Source organism: Mesocricetus auratus, unplaced genomic scaffold (genome assembly GCF_017639785.1).
Source record: "Mesocricetus auratus isolate SY011 unplaced genomic scaffold, BCM_Maur_2.0 Super-Scaffold_100004, whole genome shotgun sequence".
Classification (NCBI taxonomy): domain Eukaryota; kingdom Metazoa; phylum Chordata; class Mammalia; order Rodentia; family Cricetidae; genus Mesocricetus; species Mesocricetus auratus.
In genome coordinates, this window is record NW_024429189.1 from 82,284,870 (window position 1) to 82,307,589 (window position 22,720).

The window sequence follows — 22,720 nt, forward strand, 5'->3', positions numbered from 1 at the left end:
AAGTGGAAATCATGAGCATGGTCAATTGGGGTTAGACTGGGAAGAGAGCCTAATAAAAGACTTCAAGATTGTTAATACCATCAGGTTAAAATGACAGAATTTTGCCAGGTGGTGGTGGTGCACACCCTTAATCTCAGCACCTGGCAGAAAGAGGTAGGTGGATCTCTGAGTCTTAGGCCAGCCTTGTCTACAGAATAGTTCCAGGACAACCAGGACTGTACAGAGAAAACTCTGTCTGGAACAAAACAAAATACAAAAAAACAAATCAATTAAAAAGCAAACAAACAAACAAAACCCAGAATTCATTTGGGATGAAAATAGTAAAGATGATAGTGGTGGCTATATCTACAATTTTTATAAATTATAACAATTATGAAAACTGGCCAGCCATCTTTACCAGTTTTATATGAGGTCTGTATAATCTGTTAAATTAAGACAGGTTAGGAGAGAAATATACATACTGTACACAAAAAGAGGAAGGAAAGTATTAAGTGGTTTTGAACTACTTTGACCTTCTGTAAAAAGATTGGAAAGAAACTGGCCTTTATGCATGAATCGACAGTGTTGTGGACACACAATTACTCACCTCTGGGCTTCTTCCCCTCATGATAATAGAGTTGACCTGATGACTAGGATTCTTGAAAGAATTTCATAAATGGATGAGTTCTGTTGAGAGGAAGGGTGCACTTAAGGCATCTGAAATGTAAGCAAACCTGGGGACTGTTAGACAATAAGATGAAAGTGAGGAGGCACCATGGAATAAAACCAGATGCATTAATGAAACCCAGTGTATGGAACAAAGATGATGGGGGCTCAGATTGGTCTTTTGTGAACATAGATTCTGATTTAAACTTAAGAGACAGCCTAATGCAGCTCTAGAACTTGAAGAATTAGTTAACCATCTGAAAATATTGACAGAGTCAGTGATTAATCACCCATCCTCACAGTGTGGCTTATTGTATAATGTTGTTGTCATCTTAGTCTTCTTTGCCTGTTCCAGTGAAATCAATTAGACTGAATAATTGGAATCATAGAAACATAGTTTCTTACAAGTTCAGAGGCTAGGATTCTGAGGACTGGGTACAAGGGTGATCCAGTTATGGTGAGGGCCCTCTTCCTGCCTTGTGGATGGTTCCCTTCTCCCCATGTCTTCTTTTGAGTATGCCTGGATTCCCCCAGCCCCTTTTTCTTATATAGCTATTATTCCATCATGTTTTCCTAGTTTGTGACTTCATTAAAGCCTGGTTATCTCCCAAGGGCCTCATCTGAAGGTGCCATAACATTACGGATTATGGCTTTAACATGGGTACAATCTGTCTATACACCTGTTAATACTTTGAGGAGAGTTGAGGGTAGCCAGTGGGGTGACTCTTTGGGTTCATCTGTGGCCATGACTGGAATCCTGTCCCATTTTCTTATGTAAGTGTTGCCGTTGATTTTTAAAAATGTTTTCCTTTAATATTTACTATTATTTTTATCTTTAAAAAGTTGTATTTGTGCATTTTAAATCAGATTCTAATATAATTTTATTTAAAATGAGTTCTACAAAAGTATATATACATATATATGTATTTAATGTTATTTACTTCTGTGTGTGTATGCACCCATATGTGTGTGCACACAAATATGTATCAGCAAAGTCCAGAAGAACATATTGGGTTTTGTTGAGTTTGAATTACCAGCTGTGAGCCCCCTTAAGTAGTTGCTGGGGCCTACATTTGAGTGGAAGAGCAGTATGTATACAACTCAGCCATTTCTCCAGCCCCTGTTTTTATAGGTTATGTGTATATGGTATGTCAAAATTACATGTGTAAATGATTCATATAATAATAAATTATTTATTATGCAAATTACATATGCATGTAATATGAGTTGTATCAGGCTAGCTTGAATTCATAGTGATTAAGGAAAAATACGACAATTAAAAGTATTTGAAAAATTTAAACTAAATTTTTTATTGATTTGCATGTAGTTAAAATAACCCTTTTATGCATGTTTTGGAGAGTTTTGATAAACATAGCTGCTGTGTCACCATAAGCATCACTAAATATAGAATACATCTTTCTCCTTGCTGTGATCTGAATGTGTCTCCTAAAATTTGTGTGCTAAAATGTTGTAATAGTCTTCCTCGACAGCTGCTTTGGTGTCCCACCCCCCACCAGCTGCCTTGGCCCTGCCACAGTTGCAGTCCCCAAATAACACACAAGACACTATATTAATTATAAGCTGTTGGTCATTTGCTTGGTTTCTTATTGGCTAGGTCTGACTTGATTATTAACCAATAATTACTCATATATATTTTATAATAACTTATCTTTGCTAGGACACATTCCTGCCACGTCTGTTCTTCCTTGGAGTCATGGTGACTGCTTAGTTCACTACACTTCCCAGAATCCTCCTAGACTCCTAGTCCCATCTATTTTGCTTCCCTATTGGCCAACAGTGCTTTATTCAACAACTAATAAGATACATATTTACAGAATGACATACATCTCCCATCAAAATGTAATGATCACTGTGGTAGTATAAAGAGGTTGTGCCTTTAGGGGATCATCACATGAGGAAGGCAGGGCCTTCATGGGTGAGTCAGGGCCTTATTAAAGTGAAGGGGCTGCAGAGATGGCTCATCTTGCAGAAGACTGAGTTTCATTCCTAGACACCTAAATCAGATGGCTCATAACTACCTGTATCTCAGGCTCCAAGGTGTCCTTGGCCCTCTTTTGGACATGCACATGTTTAAAAATGAAATAAAGAAGGGGATCCTGAGGGAGTGTGTTCATGTTCTTGCTTCTTTTGCCGTGAGGACACTGTGCTGTTCTTCTGGAGGGCGCAAGTACAAGGTACCATCTCAGACCCAGAAAGCAGCTCTCACTTGAATTCCTCCATCCTGGGTTTCCCACCTCTAGAACTGTGAAAAGTAGATTTATGTATTTTACAAATTTCCAAGTCCTGGGTTATTCTGTTATAGTAGTACCAATAGGCCAAAATATTCCCTAAAACCACCTTTTGTCCCTTTCTGTTCCCCAGTTCCCATCACCTAGGAACTCTATGCCATAAAAAGTGAATTCTGCAGAATGAGCATTTTGTGTTTGGCTTCTTCTAATTGTTCATTTGAGACTTAGCCATGCTGTTGTATGCATTACTGCAGACTGCCATTCTTTTGTGTGAAGGCATTTGCTCTTGTTCTTTCCCTGTGTGCTGCTTTTAGTGTAGAAAAGTGCCACACAATTGTGTAAAGGGCTCTGAAAGGTAGGAGCATGTCAGAATGGATTGTGTCCAGAGTCATATCACACTTGCTTTTGATAAGAGTTGAGGAATTTAGAATTTGATAGATGTTGGACTGATTTAATGCCATAGTGGGTTGAGACTTTGTGGGACATTGGATTGGGATGAATGTATTTTATATGTGGGACAGATGGGAATCTCTGGGATCAGAGGGTAGATAATGGTAGGCTAAAAACCAGTCCCCTTAAACATGTGAGGTTTTAAACTATGGAATCTACTAATGTCATAGAGATTTAGGCTCTTTGCTGATGTCATTAACTGAAGGGTTTTAGTGAAAGGAAACTGTCCTGAATTATTGTATTAGGTGGGCCCTATATGGAAGGAATATGTCCTTGGGAAAGAGAGATGGAGGAAGTTTACCACCAACATACATAGACGCCAACATGATGATGGAACAGAGAGACCTGAAGATGTTTCTCAGGAAGATTTTCATGATGCAACCACTAGTTAAGGAATACTGGTAGCCACCAGCAGCTGAACAAGACAGGGAGTAGATTCTTGTCCAGAAAATCAATTTTGGGATAGTAATGTTAATTTTAGACTTTTGGCACCCTGAACTATGGGAATGAATTTCTGTCAAGTTGGTATTCATTTTTTCAGAGCAGCCACAAGAAAAACCAGTGTTTGATTATAGAATTTTGTTTGTTTATATTTTATTTTTTCCATTTTTTTGTATGAGATTAAAGTACAAGGACTGGAGGTGTAGCTCAGTAGTAACATGCTCGCCTGTCACCTGAAGGCTGTGGGTTTGATTTCCAACATCATAAACACACACTCTCTCTCTCTCTCTCTCTCTCTCTCTCTCTCTCTCTCTCTCTCTCTCTCTCTCTCTCTCTCTCTGTCTCTCTCTCTCTCAAAAACAATAATGTTGAGAAAGTGAAATTGATTCACTTCAGGACTTTGTTGTTTGTATTTTAAGGCAACTGTGTTTAGAAAAACAGGTGTAGAAGACTGGAATTAGTTTATCTTTTAGCACTGAATATTAATGTTAATGTCTAGAAAACTAACAAGACTTTTTGGTACCATGTTTAGATTCAAGAGCTCTGTCTAAGTAAAGATGAAAGGTGAAAGCATGTGATGGGCCACAAACTAATGACAATCATATCATGAATTACCTACTGAATTTGCTGAACATTAGTAGAGAAGCAATTTTTGTCACTAATAAAAGTTAAAACTGGGGCTGGAGAGATGGCTCAGTGGTTAAGAGTACTGACTGTTCTTCCAGAGGTCCTAAGTTCAATTCCCAGCACCCAAATGGTGGCTCACAAGAGTGGGATCTGATGCCCTCATCTGACATGCAGATAGAGTACTCATATACAAGAAGATAAATGAATAAATCTTTAAAAAAAAAGGTTAAAACTTAAGTCAGAGATGGTGGCGATCACCTTTAATTCCAGCACTTGAGAGGCAGAGGCAGGTGGATTGCTGTGAGTTCAAGACCAGTCTGGTCTACAAGAGTTAGTTCCAGGACAGTCTCCAAAGCCACTGAGAAAATTGTTCCTAGTATCTTACTTTGTATTTTAGGAGACATTATTTGCAAATGCCTTTCCGAAGCCATAGTCTCATTAAGAATCTGATCAACTCTGTTTTATTTAATATTAGGCCGTGTGATAAAAGCCTTGTGAACTAAAGTCATGATTCAGTTTGCAGCAAGAGAAAATGGTGAGGGAGTAGGAACTTTATACATGTCATCAAACATGCTCGGATCATTTCCTGGGATAGCATACTTCGAGGCAGAGAGCCCCTAAAAGGAAAATCAGTGCTTGAGGGCTCTGGGCATGGTTCAGTCAGTAGAGTGCTTGCCTAACATGTGTGTAGCTCTGAACCTCATCCCCAGCACTGTAAAGTAGGCACAATGATACACTGCCTGCGATCCCAGTACCTAGGAAATGGAGGCAGGGGGAGCAGGAGCAAAGGCCATCCATCCTCTAGTGTGTTCAAAGCCTGATCTGCATGACATCCTGCCTTAAACAAATGAACCCACCCAAACAACACAAAACTCAATACTTGTTTTGGAATTGTGAATTGGACTAATGTCTTATTTATTTATGAACATATCCATATATATATGTATATATATATGATATTCAGGTGACTATCTAGTTGATCTTTTATTATCTGGGTTTATTCTTATATTAGAAGAATAAGGTTACCTGTGGGATTCTCATATCTTAGCAGTGATGTTATTGTGGCATTATATCTATGAAGTAATTATGTTGTCCTAGTGGAAGTGGTACTTTATAATCAGTGCTGGATGATGGGAGCTAATTTTACCTTATGAACTAAATTAGTATAATTACTAGAAATCTTAATAAACAATTTAATGGCTCTGGTTCTTTGTCTAGAACACAACTTCTAAGCTAGATCTGCACAGAAAGTCCAATTTCAGCCTGACACTAGTTGGTATTAGGACATAGCACAGTTTTCTGATTAAGCTGCAGTCGAACCCCGGGACTGAGAGATCAAGGTGTGAGGCACGCTGCGGCACGCTTGTAATTCAGGACTCTGGAGACTGACGCGGCAGGTATGAATTTGAGGCCACCTTGGGTTACATAGAGTGACCTTGCTTCAAAACAAAGCAAAACAAAAATATTACAAAGAGAACTGCAACCAATCTAACTCTCAGAGAACTACTAGTCATAAGATTTCAAGGTAGAAATAAATTTTAAGGAAGCCATATATACAGATCATGAAACAAAGACCAAGGAATATTGACTTTCCTATTTAGGTTTTAAATGCCTTCGGAATAAAGGCAGTGTCCCCTCAAAAATTCTTCGTCCTTCCTATGACGCTGGGGGTGAGCCAGGGCCTCACCTGTGACATGTGCTTACCATTGAGCAGAACTCCAGTCCTGGTGTAATTTCTGATGTGCCTTACTGTTTAGTGTTTGTGGAACATATAGGGTGTGTGCCAGAATCTAGGAAAGTTTCATTCTTAGGAACTGAAAAACTGTCCTAAGTCAGGGAAAAATTATACATACCCTGGAAAGATAATGACTTTCTGGATTGTGAGATCATATTAAAATTGTGTGTTTATATTGGGAGATAGGGATAATTCATATTATTGGAACTACCACAGGGGGAAGAATAAAAAATTTTTTTGATTTCATACTCATTTTTTTTCTTAACTTATTGATTTCCTGTGGATTTTACATCATGCATCCCAATTCCACTTATCACCCCATCCCCCTTGCTTCTGTCCTGTATCCATGTAACCTCCCGGCAATGCCCCCCAACAAAACAAAACAAAATTTAAAAAAAAAAGGGAGAAGAATCTCATTGTGGAAGCTGTAGTATGGCTCGTTGAATCACACAGTTTATCCTTTAGTCCATTCATCGGTACTTGTGTTCATTGCTGTGAGTCATTGTTTGGTCTGGTTTGAGGCTTCTGAAGTTTGCTACACCATCAATAATGGGCTCTCTCTGGGGCTCCTCTCACTGTATATCCTGTTGTGAAGAGCCTGCAGTTTTGGAACTGTAGGTTTGTTTCCTTCACTTGCTCCAGCAGTTCGTAGTTGCAATGGACATTGGGGTAGGCCACCTCATAGCCCTGGTTCTGGGCCTGTGTAGTAGCTGAGTTGCTCAACCCACCATCTTTCCTTCTTGGTCACTCCCAGGGCGAGCTCTCCAGCACTGCAGCTAGCTAGCTCAAGCAATGCAGCCTGCAGCAAGGGGTGGGGCCTGTTTTCCTGTTCTCAGGCCCCTGGATCTAGCCCACTGACCCACTTAGACTCACATCACCAGGGCCAGTTCTGCTGTTTTGCCCTCTCTCCCCACTGCTGCAGGGGTTATACAGTGGTGGTGGTGAGGGGGGAGGGTGTCAGCTGTCCTGTGTGTTGCAGCTGCTGAGGGGGCAGAGCTAGTTCTTTCACTCTCCTGACCCCAGGGCCAGTCCTTTCACCTGTCACAGGTGGTAAGAGGTGGAGGGGGAAAGGGCATCTTTCCCTCACCCATACTGCCACCTCATACGAGTTTTTAATCTCTGTTTTCTTTAGATATGTAGTATAAACTTCACCATTCTAAAACAGCACACGATTAATTCACTAGTTTTGTATATTCATGAAGTCAAGTAGCCCTCACCACGACCTAATTTTAGAGCATTTTCTTTCTAAAAAGAAACCTCATACACATTAGCAAATACCCTCTGTCTCCTGCAAACAGCCTTGGCAACCACTAATGTACTTTCGGTTCCTGTGGGTTTTCTTATCCTGGACAGTCCATGTAAATGGAATCCTGTAAATCTGGCCTGGCCTTTGTGATCAGAAGTTGTCTGCTTGTTTGTTTGACTGTATAATGTTTATAAGGTTGTCTGTGTCAGAATATAGATCAGTGCTTAATTTCCTACCAGATAATATTCTAGAATATAAATGTACCACATTTCAGTTATCCAACATCAACTGAGAGGCATGTGTGTTGTGTCTGCCCTGTGTCAGTCGTGAATAGTGCTGCCTAAGCACTTTATGGGGGTTTGGTGAGGACATATTTTCAATTCTTGACATATCTCAAGGAATTTCATTGCTGAGTCATATTGTAACTGTTTAATGTTTTAAAATTATTGTTTTTGCTACTATTAGTGTGTGTGTGTGAGAGAGAGAGACACACACACACACACAGAGACAGAGAGAGAGAGAGAGAGAGAGACAGAGACAGAGACAGAGACAGAGACAGAGACAGAGAGAGATTGTCTGTATGTATGAGTGCTGTTGCACATAGAGGTCAGGGAATAGTTTCCAGGAGTTGTTTCTGCTGTGGGTTCTAGGGATCAACTCAGGTCATCCAGCTTGCGTAGCTAAGCACTTTTTTTTTAAACTTGCTGAGTCATTTCACTAGCCCTATTCTGTGTTTAATATTTTAAAGGACCAACAAAGTTTTCTAAAAATATGCACTACTGTCAACCTGCTCTCCTTGTATGAGGTTCTTCTTTCCCTACATCCTTGCCAACACTTGTTAATGTCTGTGGTTTTTCATTATAGTCACTTTAGCCAGTGTGGGTTAGTCCTTATAGTGGGTTTAGTTTGCTTTCTCTAATGCATCGATCAAGCTTTTGTGTCTGCTGGGAGATGTGTCTATTCAAGCTCTTTGCGTATTTTAAAATTAGGTCCATGCATTTTCACTAAATAAGAATAGGAAGGGTGATAAAAGTTCATATTCTTTGACTATGTTATCCCTCATTCCTATATAAATATATATTTTCTCATAATGTGAATATTTATGACTTACAATATGAGTTCCCTTCACCTATAGAATAGACTATTACAACAAAGTTGCCTGTAAAGCAAGTCCACTGATTCATATTATAGGAGAGGAATTTTTTTTTATAAAACCATAAGCCATTGAATGACAGTATATGATAAAAACCATACCTTTCTAAGGCACAAAATTATTCCACCATAAAATCTATAACCATACTCAACATATAAAGCCCTACAAATCCTGACATATCAATTTGAATATGTGACAGTTTGTCACAGAAGTTTAGAACCTTCAGCATAGTGCTAGCTGAAAGCTCTAGTCATTGATACAAGGAGAAGTTTTAGTCATTAAGAAAGAGTTGCTTGTGAAGGCAACAAATGTGAATGTGGGGTTTGAGGACAGTTGTTGATACAAGTTATATTCCAGTATGGTCTTCCTTATTTGTATTTACAATGTAATTTATGTATTTTGACATATGTATATTAAAATTACTTACATTATTGAACTGTATTGAAATTTCATCATATTCCCATTTTCCTGTCTGCTACCATGACATCATAAAGTATTACACCATTAAGTTACATGTGTGATGCAACTTAGATTTTTTTTGACTCACCTGATATGCTCCCCTGAATGTGGGTGTCAGCTAGGAGCACTGGACAGTCTATGGGGCCTCTGGCAGTGGAACAAGGATGTATCCCTGGTGCACGAACAGACTTCGGGAGTCCATTTCCCATTGAGGGATACTCTCTTAGCCTAAATACACAGGGGAGGGCCTAGGGCCTGCCCCAAATGACTTGACAGATTTTGATGATGCCTCATGGAAGGCCTCACCCTCCTTGGAGAGTGGATGGGAGATGGGGGTTTGGTGGGGGGAATGGGAGGATAGGAGGGAGAGAGAACTGGGATTGATATGTAAAAAGATTGTTTCTAATTTAAATAAAATTTATATAAAAATTAATGCTTTATGTGTCCTTGGCCAAATTACTTCACCTCTAGAAAGAGAAAAGGTTGCCCTTCGTGTGAAAATGTCCCATCTTCTCTCCAGAAATACACTTTAACACAAATGACTTGAGTAGATAGTGATAGCATGACATGTAAGCATGTCCTACATTCTGTTGTAAGGCCCAGAGTAGAAGTTATCCAAGGAGATTAGAGAGGGATGAGCATTGTGGGCTCTAGAACAAGCATAGCAATTTAGAGCTATGTGGCATCTAAGCTGCTGCACAGGGGTTGAAAGCTGTCCAGAGCTGTTAGAAGGTAGGAAGAAGGTTGGGCCACGTGAGTCCTCAAGTACCCAACTTGTAGGTTCGAGTATCATCCTGTACGCTTTTGAAGCTGAGAGAGTATAAGCAAATTGTCGCTGAAGAATGTTGGTGGCAAGTTGGAGACTGTGCCAGGAGGCAAGGGAAGTGACTCAGTCATGTAGAAGAGTGGGCCACTATGAGACAACCTTTCTTTTCCTTTTCCTTCCTTTCCTTTCCTTTCCTTTCCTTTCCTTTCCTTTCCTTTCCTTTCCTTTCCTTTCCTTTCCTTTCCTCTTTCCTTTCCTTTCCTTTCCTTTCCTTTCCTTTCCTTTCCTTTCCTTTCCTTTCCTTTCCTTTCCTTTCCTTTCCTTTCCTTTCCTTTCCTTTCCTTTCCTTTCCTTTCCTTTCCTTTCCTTTCCTTTCCTTTCCTTTCCTTTCCTTTCCTTTCCTTTCCTTTCCTTTTCTTTTCTTTTCAACTCAAGAAGTGGTAAGATGTCCCGGCCTGAGGGAGAAGCATGAGTCTGCAATGACCCAGGCATTCCTAGCTCATGTTTCTGCATTTATGAAGCAAATATATGTGGGAGGTGGGACTGAAAGGGTGTTTGTGGGAAAGGAAGGGCATGGTTAATTTGATTGAGAGATGTCTGTAAGCAAATAGGGGCAAATCCCTATTAGACACCATAATTAAGATGAAGATTGCTCTAAACCCCCTGTACATTTTTGGGTCTGTTCATCCATTTGGAGCTGTGGAAGTAGTTGTTGGGAACACAACTGGATGCCCTGTCAGCTGGATTAACATGTAGGGTGAAAGAGGAAGAGGCTGAAGAGAACTCACTGGAAAACCCAGGAAGGAAAACAAACAGCCAGGGAATGAAAGGTAGAAGGACAGTTAAACCTGGACTCCAGAGGAAGAAAGATTTCTTTGGAAACGAAGGACAGTCAATGGAGCACACATTTCAGAGAACTCCAGTAGCAGAATGCTATATTGAGCTTTGATTATGAAATTCCCCATGAAATCGTTTGTTGAATGCTTGGTCCCTTACTGGTGGCTCTTGTAGAAGGCTTGGAAACCTAGGGAGATGGGACCAGGTGTTGGCAGTAGGTCAGTAGGGTAAGCCTCTGTGAAGTGAAGCACCTTCTCCCTAGCCGTTCCCAGTGCTCTCATATTCTGCCCAAGCACAAGGGCCAAGCAACCACAGAGCAAGCCTTCAGAAGCCCCGAGCCTAAGTCATCTCCTCCTTAGGTTGTTTTCTTAAGTGCTTTGGTCACAGCTACTCAAAAGTAAGTAAGTGGCTGGCTTTGAGATTTAGTGATTAAGAAGTCTGTGACTTTTGCTTCCATTGAGGGTGGGACAGAAGTCAGATTGCTGTGAGCTAGAGGCTTAATGGGATTTGTGGGCCCAAAGGCCTGTTAGACCGAAGACGTATTGATGGGAAAGAAGTGATAAACAGCCAGACATGGTTGTGTTCCCTAGAATCCCGGTACTCGGGGGCGGAGGAGAGATGCATGATAGTTTGAAAGGAAGACAGTTATGTATTAGGAAAGCAGAAACACACTTGGAATTAGGTGAGGAATAGCCAGGGGAGAGAAAGAACTAGAAGAAAGTTGAATTTTATCCAGTAAGGGAAATTGTATCGTCACGTACAGGTCACCATCAGGTCCCACAGTATGTTAACCTTTTCTTTTGTAATAAAATGACTGCAAGTTTAATTCAGAGCTTCTCATAGTATAGTTTAGTATGATTTATTAAAGATACCATTGCAGGGAGAAAAGTTTAAATTTAAAAAGATGGCTGGTAAACATTTCCTATGGATTTATTATTTATATAATTTGTTAAGTTATCAGAATTTCTCAGAAGAATGACCAGGAGTCTGGACTGGCTGGTATAATTAAGTGCCCATCACCTAGGCTTCCTAATCTTTATCTGATTTATGTTATAGCTTGTTCTGAAAGTTAATACTTAAATTTAATTAGGAAGGTAAGAGGTATGGATACGAAGACTGTAATTAGTTGGGACATTTAGAATAGGAGGCCTTAGAGCAGAGAGAATCCTGGAAATCAATTTATCTAACAAGTCTTCAGTTCTTTACCAGAGTTTGCTATTTCGTTTTATTATGAAATGTATCTTGAGACACAAATGTCTAGAAATAATATAAGGAGCCTCTTCATCTCCCTGTTTGCTCTAGATACTTTTTTCTTTCGTAGAAAGGAAACATTGTATCTCTTTCTGCATTACCTTTCCCCATCAGATTTTTTTGTTTGTGTTTTGAAAAATGATGGATAGTTACGGGTATGATTGACACCTGCAATTCTTCCCTCTCCGCCTTATGTGAGGTAGCCATGGCTGAGCTGACTGCTGCCAGTCTCACACCATTTCTTGTACCACATCCAGAGATGTCCATGAAAAAGAAATGGTTCTATTTTGTGGCTTTATACTTTGAATAGCTTATGTAAAATGCAGATGTATTCTATAACCCGCTTTTCTTGATAACTACTGTTTTGTTTGTTTTTAGGATTTGTTCATGTTGATAATCTGCCAGTGTGAGTTCTCCATTTTCTGCTCTTAAGAATGTGTTGAGAGTCTGTTCTTTCTTATTTGAAAATAAATGCAGAACGCTCTGCCTTAGGACTCTGTATAGTAGCTCAATTCATGTCCCTCTAATTCTAGTATTTAGCAAACTGAGTTTTTTTTCCTGAGTATTGATTTTGCCATTATTACTAATCAGTTTTGTCTATTCCATCATTATTCTATGTTTCTAGAGGTTACTTAGGTAGGAGTTTTAGTTTTTGGAGATAACATTTTTTTGGGTGGGGACTACCCTTGAAATTCTTAAATTCTAGTTCAGTTACCCTTTGGTCAGGGGCAGGCTAGTTATGTCCCAAGCAGTACTTTTGGTGGCATTTTAGGACTGTTAGACAGAAGTTAAAGAACAGGCCTAGGAAAGATGTGGTAAACACTTAGGAATATCTTATGCTTTGGGATGGGACCATAAACATGCATCATCCCAAGAGTAAATGTGAACTGTAAGCAGTGAGCTGTACCTATATCTAATGTGTATAAATCAAGCTTATGGACATGGTAGATGAGGAGGCAGGTACCACAACAAAAAGATGTGATTGCATAAGACATTTCTTATAATGTCAACCAATAGGCAGCACTAACTTCTAGAGTACATACTTGTCATACTAAAACTAAAGGAAATCAAAGAAAGATCAGAAGACTCATTCCTTAACTGGGAAGGGTAATGATTGCCTAGGAGTCCCTCCGAGTGGGATTGGGGGGGGGGTGCAGAAGGTAATGACCCAAATAGTTACATGGTTTTCTTCCATCTTTTAAAAATGTTAATTTTTTATGCTGTACATTTAGTCCATGTTTTTTTTTAAATTTTATTCACCATAATTTAAAGAGAATAATTCTAGTGGAATGGATAAATGTGTTTATTTTTGATAAAAGAATATTACAAAAATATGTATACCACTCAACATTTTTAGACATTCCATTTATGTATAGTAACACCCAAATCCATATTCTTTGGGCACAGAATGAAAACACAGGCAGGCTGTAGACTAGATGGCTGTCGGCAGTGGAATCTGGATTTTACAGAATATGCTCTTTGTAAGTGAGAAACTCTTCATTAAATATTGTTTTATAAGATTAACACCTTAGAAAGTGTTTTCATCATTGATACTTGAGATGTTAATGTATGAGATGGAAATAATATTTGAGTAAAAGACATGTGAAGTCTGATAGAAACACCCGAGGCAGTAGTGGTAGTTAATATGTACCTTAGCTGTAGAGAGGATAATGGAAAGTACTTAACAGTCTTCTTACCCGGACTGTTTCCTGACATCAATAGTTCCTTTATCTTTCAACACAAAAAGAAAAGTCTATTTCATGCAGCTAATTAAAGGAAAACTGCAATTTGATTTTTAAGAAGGGAAGATTATCTAAAACCATTTAATTTGGTCAAAACATTTGGCCTCTTGTGGCTTCAATTTTCTATCAAAAAAGCAACATGTTCCACCTTTCAAGGTGGTTTGTAGTATAATACAACCTCATAAATGCTTGAGCATAGGTATTAGCTTTTCTCAGAACTGTTAGGAAGGCACAAGTATCATGGGAATTAAGAATTTAGGTTCTGGAAATGGATGTGAATGTTTATTCACCACTTTATCTAGATGCTTAGTTGTGTGTTTTAAACTAATGTTTCTTCCTACATTTCTTCATCCTTACAATAAGGATGTTAGTATGGTAGGTGAGGTTGGAGGGTAGTGGAGGATAGTGAGTTGAGTTCCCAGAACAGGACATGAGACTGCCTGGACTTTACTCATCCCATGGTGTGAATTACATGTGGGAAACTGCCTGTGGAGAAACATGTTTGAAATATAAAAATACTTGGAGGCTCCAATTGATGGAGGTTCCATAGCCCTTTGCCTTTTGCTGCAGGAGGTGTTCTAGTCACTGCCCCACGATTTGCCCTCTTGCAGGGTACTCCATAAGCTGTCACTCTTACTCTGGCCTACAGAGTGAATTCTTCACCACCTGCCCATCCCTTTCTGCTACCAAGTGACTGGCCAGTAGTCCACTACACAATTTGATGCTATACCTTCACAATTCTGTGACTGCTGGCCTTATCCCCTCTCAGCATCATCACCCGAAGAAAGTGCAGAAGACACTGACTGGTATCTGTGCTTTGGTTGCACCAAGGCTCCTTTTCTGGTTTTCATCATGGGGCACTTGTTTAGGTCCTTGCTTTGGTAGATCAACACATACTATAATAGAGGCTTGACCAGCAAATTATTTAGCAGAGATCCTTTATTTTTCTGCAGCTTTATTTTGTTGAGTAAAACCAAAGCATTCTGGGAGCCAGTCTTCCTTGTTGGTATAACACAAGTTGTGTTCTGGTTTTGGGTTTAGTCAGCCTTTTTTTTCCCCTACAGTGTTTGTGGGTGGGACTCTTCTAGCTTCCTTTTCACAGAGAAACTTAGTTATTCCATTAGTCTCTGTCCATGGTTTTAGCTGAACAGAACTGAACAGTCTAAAGATATTCTCTAGCTAAATACATGATCTCATCCTACAGTACTCTTAAGTCCTGACCAGACTCACTTGGAACTGTTTATTCATTTTACTTTCTTTCTTTCTTTTTTTTTTTTAGACAGAGTTTCTGGATGTACTCCTGGCCATCCTGGAACTCACTCTGTAGACCGGCTGACCTCAAACTCAGAGATCTGCCTGCCTCTACATCCCAAGTGCTGGCATCTTTTGTCTTTCCAGCCAGTGCTTCTACCATACTTTTTGAAACCTAGACGTGTACCTTCTGTGTACTGCAAAATGCTTAATAACATCAATCTATTTTGTACTGTGATGAGAGGTCTCTTAATCGTACATAGATATGACACATTTTACTTTTTAAAGTAGTTTATACATATTGGACCTTCATTTTGACATCTTTTTCAGAAGCTTGTATCAGTAACCCCTGCCAAGGCATGTGATTTGCATGCTAAGTTCAAGCAAGCCAAACATACATAAACATACACATAATTAGTTTTTTAAAAGATGGCTTCCAACTTCAAAAGGAAATTGAAAAAAATGGATAATGAATTTATAATTGTTTCTGTCATTACTCAGTACTCTTTGACATATTGAAGAAGTTCTTTAATTAAGAATCCACATCCCCAATCTGCCTCTGTTTCTCTTTTCTGTCTTTCTTTCTCTTCCTGGTCCCCCTCCCCCAAGATAAAGTTTCGATCTGTAGCCCAGACTGGTCTGCTACTTGCTATATAGACGTCAAACTTGAAACAATCCTCCTGCCTCAGTTTCCAAAGTACTAGGATTATGTTATTAAAATTATTTTTATATGTATTCATGTTGAATATGAATGTATGCATACATGTATGGGTGCATGCGTGCCATGACACACGTGGAGACCAGAGGACAACTTGCAGGGCTTTCTTTCCCATGTGAGTCCTAGGAATTGAATTCAGGTTGTCAGTACCTTTAGTCACCAAGCCATCTTGCTGACTCTGTGGGGCTTTGCTTGTTTTTTTGTTTTTGTTTTAAACCTCCTTATATAATTTGGTCCTGGTAGAGAGGGTCAGACACCAAACCCATGATGGTTTCCAGAAGCTGCAGGCACTGGCTGGGAGCAGGCAAATATGGAGATCTTTTATATCAAACTCTCTGAATTGCTGATACACTTGGGAGGTTTTATTCATAAACAAATAAAAAATAATGTTCACAGAGTGTTGGCATACCGTGAAAGTCAAATTATTTAAAGTGCAGTCTCTCTAGTTTGCATTTACTAGAAGACTATATCAGAACTAGTCATTTTCAATGGTGGATGTATCTATCCACCAAGGGCAATCGGAAGGCAGCAGTAGATGCCGGTGGCATTTGGAAAAAGAAACATTTTGTTCCATCTCTAAAAGGGACAATTGCAGGAGCAAACTCCCTGTTTCAGAAGGTTTTCCCACCAGGTCCCTTAACTACTGGGTGGTTGGTGGTGTGACATCCTGGTGAACTGTAGTCTTTGGGAGTGAAGCCTTTTGCAGACAGCCACTTCCTGCTGCCTTCCCTTCTGTTTTCAGAGCTTGCCAGTAGGTGAGAATGTTCCCTTGGCCTCTGTGTTACCAACCTCTGATAAAGACCAGGGTTTCCCCAACGAAACTGGGACAGCCAACAAGATAAACCTGGGAATGCTGTCACTCAGTGAAGTATGCTCCCTACTGTTTCCAAGAGTAGCTCATTTGTTTGTGGCAAGAAACCTTTTTCTTGTCTTTTGTAGTAGAAACCCTGTTTTATACTACAGATATGATGCAGCCATCCTGAGGTTGCCGAGAATCCCAATACTATGCTTCCTGCATCAGGACCGGTTCTTTCTCCCCATCTTCTCTTCCTCTCTCCTTGACCTCGCAGCAGGAAGCCTTTGTGTGAGGTTCTCATCTGGAACAACTTCTCCACACTTGTTTTCGTGTTCTGTTGGATTACAGGGCAGCGGGCCTACCTTTGAAGGTCCTTTCTCTTTTCTTTCTTTGCTGTGCACTCCAGTAATTAACTTTGTCCTTCTTTTATTTGTTCCAGTCAATCGCAGGCCACTCTGCTGAGCATCTTCTCCCAGGAGTACCAGGTTAGAAGTTTTCTCCTTTGTGAGGGTTGACAGGTGCCTAATTGAATGATGAATGTCCCTTTATTTCTTTGTAATTGAACTGCCAGCTCTCTGATTGGGTTGGAGGATGTTCCCCTTTCCACATCAAGCGCCGCCTGCGTCTCAGTGGAGGCCTGCCAAGCCTACCCATCCATCTGTCTAATAACATCTAGCCTTTGCTTATTTGGTGGACCTGTAATAAATTATGCTAAACCATTATTATTCTGACAATAATAATTTCCCTGTGTTGCGTGGCTCCATGTGCTAAATGTTTGCTGACTTGCACTGTCAGTGCTGCTTCCCATTGCTGACAGAGATGATGATAAATGACCACTGCTGGAGTGGCAGAAGGCAAGAGAGGCAGAAAATGGAGTCATTTATCATGAGATGACAGGTGTCAGTCAAGTGGCAAGTCTCTATGGAATTACTTTTTGTAGTTTTCAAATAAGTTGTTTTTAAGCAATGTTCTTCCTGGTTAAATATGGCAATTGGATTGTAAAACCCGAGTGCAGAGGACTTAGATGGAATTGAATCGAGGGAAAATTAATACAAAGGTTGAAAGAGGGAACAAGTCTTTCTTTGCCCTCTGCAGCCCTAAGCAAACTTATTTAGATTCAATTATTATGACCCTGGTGGCTTTTACATATATACTGTACTTGTGGTACAGTCTGAAGACATTCCAGCCAAGCAGGAGATTAAAATGCATAGATGTAGTACCAGTAAAGGAAATCCTGCTACTACCCCCCACTCTAGTCCCCAAGCCATTACCCATTTGCCCCGTATGCTTGCCGCTGGGATGAAGAAATATGTCTTTGCTGTTCTTGAACCTGATATGTGACACAATATTAAGATTTTTTTGTGTGTGTTTTGTTTCAGAAACATATTAAAAGAACACATGCCAAACATCACACTCCAGAAGCGATTGAAAGTTATTACCAGAGGTATGACCTGCCTGCCCCACTAGAGGGTATCACAGTACCTATTAATTGTGGCAATTATTATGAATAAATTGGATCATTAAATTGACTTTCTATACAATTTTAAGACTGTTATTGAAAACTTTTGGTGTATTTAGCAGTAAGTTTTTAAGAGCTTTCTTTGGCATGCATGAAGAATATGGTAACAATATCAATTTAGGTGTGTACGCATGTCCTATATGAGATGAATTCAGTTATTACTGAATCTTACTTGGCTACTTGAAATGTGATATAAGTCACATCTTGTATCGATGTATACATTGACATATGCATATGTCCCACATGTATATCAGCACGTTTTCATTCATTTCTTATTCAGATCAGCAAGCTGAAAAAAAGAAATTGAAATGTAATATAGTATTTTGCCCCCTATTCGCTGGGTTAGCCATTTTAGGTATTTAAGGAAGACCTTCATCAAATAAGCACTTTATACAACTATCATCTTTTAATGAGGACTTCTCTGTTTTTGAAGAAAATGTTGAGTGTTCAACAGCATAGTGTTCAGAGAATATTTAAATTTCAGCTTTATTATTCTAAGATGAACAGAACATTCAAAGTAGTTCTGATTTTCTTAATTCTGACATTCGTTATCTTCATTTTGATGTCTGAATAAATAACAATAAATGGTAATGATGACATACCTAATTTTTGTTGTCATTCTACTGTTGATGGACAACTAGGTTGGTTCATTTTGCTTGCTATAGTGAATAGAGCAGTAGTATACAAGGGGTTCAGATATCCCTATGGTAGTGTCTGGAGCTTCTGGGTCTGGACCCAGGAGTTAAAGAGGTGAGTCATATGGTGGTTCTGTTTGAAAAGTTTTGAGAAATATCCAAATTGATTTCCACATTGACTGTATTAATTTGCCCCCTTTCAACAGTTGAGTAAGTATTCTTTTCTCTCTACCAGATTTGTAGATGAGAAACATTGTGACAGAGTGAGTTGGTATCTGATAGGTCATCAAACTGTACAGATTTTGGGGTCTGGCTAATTTGGGTGTGTGGTATTTCTTTATCTATTTCCAAGTATTTGAACAATAAAGTTTCTAAAAATTTAAAAAGAGAATTGAGGTTTAGAGAAGCTATTGAAATTGGATTTTCTTTTAGAAAGCCATTCACTCTGACACGTGATAAAAGATCCTTTTTGTCTTGTGTAGTTAAAGATGTTTACAATGTGTAGATGACCCCCCCATACACTGTGTATAGAATTCTTCTCTATACAAGTCTTTGTACAGTTTAAGGAAAGTCAGAGATACCTTGGTGAAATTTATATTTAAGTTCTATGGGACCTACAGTAGTTCTACAGGACCTATAAATGCTTTGGCTTGTAGATAATAACAAAATTGTAATGTTAAATGTTATTTTTTTACATGCAAAGAAATAATTGTTTGTTTTGAGACAGATTGTTATTATACAACCTAGGTTGGTCTCTGACTTGGCAATTCACCTGCCTCAGACTATGCTTATCGACATGTACCACTACATCTGTATAAAATGTATCTATGTAAACTTCATAGTCCTAGGCTGTCAGATGGAATCAGGGCCATGCTAAGATGTAGAGCCTTGTGTGGTGAAAGAGGAGAGCAGCATTGGAGAGTGGTATGTACTGTGGTCGGGGAAATGTGAGGCTTGATGAATAGTGACAGGGCTGCTCTCACACTCGTTTGCCTCACTGTAAAGATTCCTGAAATTAAATCAATTCAAAACCATCTACGTTCAAAAGCTAGCTTAATCAAAAGTGTTTGTGTGTATCTCTCTATCTATCTATCTATCTATCTATCTATCTATCTATCTATCTATCTATCTATTATCTATCTATCTATCTATATGTGTATATATGTATATATGTGTGTATGTATATATGTATATATGTGAGTTTGTATATACATATAAACACACACATGTATACACACACACACACACACACACACACACACACACACACACACACGCTAAGCCTAGTGGCACAAGCTTGTAATTCCAACTTTAGGGGTGCCCAGGCATGAGAATCTCAGGTACACAACCAGAGTCAGTAATTTTGTGAGATCTTTTCTCATAATTAAAAAAAAAAAAAAGAGGGCTTGGTTTGCAGTAGGGTGTAGACCATGTGCTTTGCTTGTGCAAGGATATAGGTTCAATCCCCAGCACTGAAAAAGAAATGTCCAAGTAATTACTGATAAGTGAACTTTTTTCTATTATCTGGATGGTTTTATTTTAAAATAATAGAAAAAAATTAATAGTTACCAAATAATGAACAGTGAGTAATTACTAGAGTGAGTGGTCATAAGGTTATAAAAATAATGTCTTTTTAAATATTAAAGTCTCAGTTATGGTAAGGCATTAAAATTGAAATAAAAGCAGAACGGAGGCTGTAATTGAGACTCAGCGGAAAGCCCCCTCACCACCCAGTGTCTGTACCCACTGGCTGTTTCTTCTGTGTGTGTCTGTGGGAGCCAGCCACATTCTCACCTTCCAGGCAGACCAGCCTCACCAGCCTGTTGTTGGAAACATACAGGTCAAATGTCCTGGGTTTTGCCAAGGTAAATTGAATTTAAAAGGTTCATGTTTGTTTTTTAGGATTTTTAGAATAAAGGCAATGTGTGTTTTAGCCACACATATTTAAGCGATGGAAAAATGTTCATAGCAACTTATTTAATTTTTTTCCTTTATAAAAGTAATACCACTTGCTGTGAAAATTAAGGCCATTTGTGATGGCACAGAAAGGAATGAATGATTGCCCATAATTGTGCCACTCAGAGATAACTACTGGTTAAAGTTTCTTCCCTGCCTTCTGACAGCCCGTTCTTACATAGACAAGGTCATATGCAACTATGGATCCTGGATGTTTTGAGTGGAAAAATGTATGTGAGATAATATTAATTTGTAAAAAGCCTTTTCTTTTATTAGTTGCCTTACTTCATCGTATAAAAGACTGAATTTCTGAGGTTATTCCTTTGAGGACCAAGTATGTCCCCAGTGTCTTGATACTGTAAATAATACTGTGGTAAACATCGTGATGCTTGACTCATCGGCACTGGTTGATTTCTGTGTATGTAATTACTGGTGCAAACAATGTGGACATTTAGAAATTGATTATATGTTGCTAAATTACTGTCTAGAAGCGTCTTGGTGATATTCCTGCTGGCAGTATGAGAACCTCTGAATCCACATTCTAGTTACCACTGAGATTATGTCAGTTGGGCATTCAGAGTCAGTGGTTTCCATGAGAGCCCCATGATTCACTAAAACTTCATAGGGTCAGGACAACAGTAGAAAGTGTGTTCCTGGGCTTTTGCCTTGGTGGGGAAATCTTCTCAGTGGGATATTTACAGACAGTGTTCACTTGGAAACAGTTCTCTATCCCATTGCACTGTGCTATTCTATTCCAATACAGGACCATATGTGGTGAAATTTATCTTGAGTTTTCCAAATGACTTTTGTGTGCACATGGTTGGGTTGCTGCGTTCAAGATCCTGATGAGTGACCTACAGAAGGAAGGATTTGTACTGACCTGTGGTTTGTGAATGTATTCTGCATGGCAGCAGAGGTGTGCTGAGGCTCCTCACAGAGAACAGGGAATGCTGGGACTCAGCTGGCTTCCTCCTGTTATTATCCTGATTGAGCCTCCTCTCCTCTGTTCACCACTTGAAACGACCTCAGCATCCTCAGACACTCAGCTCTGGGTGATTCCAAAGCAAACCCAGCTGACAGTGAATATTGACCATCACAGATGGTCAGATCTGTAAGTTTCCGTTAGTAGCAAGTTTGGCAATCCTATCTTCCATCCCTTCTAACCACACTAGCTCAGGAAACGGCTTTAGCAGTGCTACAGAATCAGATCAATTGAATTTTCTAAGATGTTGACATGGAGAAAAGAATTGTTGAGACCTGAAATTGACAGTGCATGATAAAACTGGTTTCTGAACATTGATTCCATTCTGATGCTAATTTTGAGAGTCGGATGACTAGATTGACAAATGCCTGGGACATAGAAAACACACTTCTCATGTTAAATAAACAAGGGCATTTCTGGATGGGAATAACTAAAAAGACCAGACATGCCATGTATGCAGGTCACACCATTCAGTATGTTACTGGGAGTGTGTCTTTAGAGCCTACATCTTCTCCTGGCCACTTCCTGTCTGTCTGCTTCCTGGCTGACCCAAGGTGAGTAGCTTCTTTCATCCACCCTGTCCCATGCAGTGACTTATCACTCACCTCTGACCTGAGAGATAGAGGCAGACCATACCCTGAAGCCATTAGCCAAAATAAGTCTTTACTTCCTCAGGTTGGCTTTCTTGTCATAGCAAGAAAAAGCTGAGATGTCCAGTAGCACCATTTACTGCACATTACTGTCCTGCTGGTAGCTTCCCATGCACTTGCCTTCAACTGTTCTGTGGAATGGCAGATAACTGTGTCCCTAAATATGTGAATTTCAGTAAGGGAAATGTCAACAGGTATGTTGCAAGAACATACAGCGCAGCTCTGTTGCTTGTCCATATGGAGTGGCCGGAATAGTGGAAAACAGATCCCATTTTGAAATAAGAATGGCCCTTACTGGTTTGATGGGGAGAAGAGAACATTCCAAAAGGAGAGACAGCAGTGGCAGAGTTTTGGGGTTTTGTGTGTTTTACACTGAGGATTGGACCTAGGATATTGTGCACACTGGAGAAGAGCTCTACTACGGAGCTGTATCTCCAACACTACTGTTTTAAAAGTAAGTGCATGATGTCATGATCACAGATCTTCTAGTCAGACATTATAAAACTGGTCTTCTCTAAGGGTCTTTTCTATGTGTGTGTGAGGTATATGTAAATTTTCCACTGTGTGTGTGTGTGTGTGTGTGTGTGTGTGTGTGTGTGTGTGTGTGTGTGT

General features: G+C 39.5%; 1 protein-coding gene across 5 annotated transcripts in view; it reads left to right on the forward strand.

Annotated features, from left to right (window-relative positions):
* The window catches only part of Cdin1 (CDAN1 interacting nuclease 1), a 212,623-nt gene that overhangs the window by 37,484 nt on the left and 152,419 nt on the right, over nucleotides 1-22,720 (forward strand). For all 5 annotated transcript variants that reach the window (XM_021231048.2, XM_040746016.1, XM_021231052.2 and 2 more), the window contains exons 2-3: nucleotides 16,806-16,851; nucleotides 17,746-17,810. In XM_021231048.2, coding sequence (XP_021086707.1) covers nucleotides 16,806-16,851; nucleotides 17,746-17,810 — 111 coding nt within the window. The remainder of the gene's footprint in view (nucleotides 1-16,805; nucleotides 16,852-17,745; nucleotides 17,811-22,720) is intronic.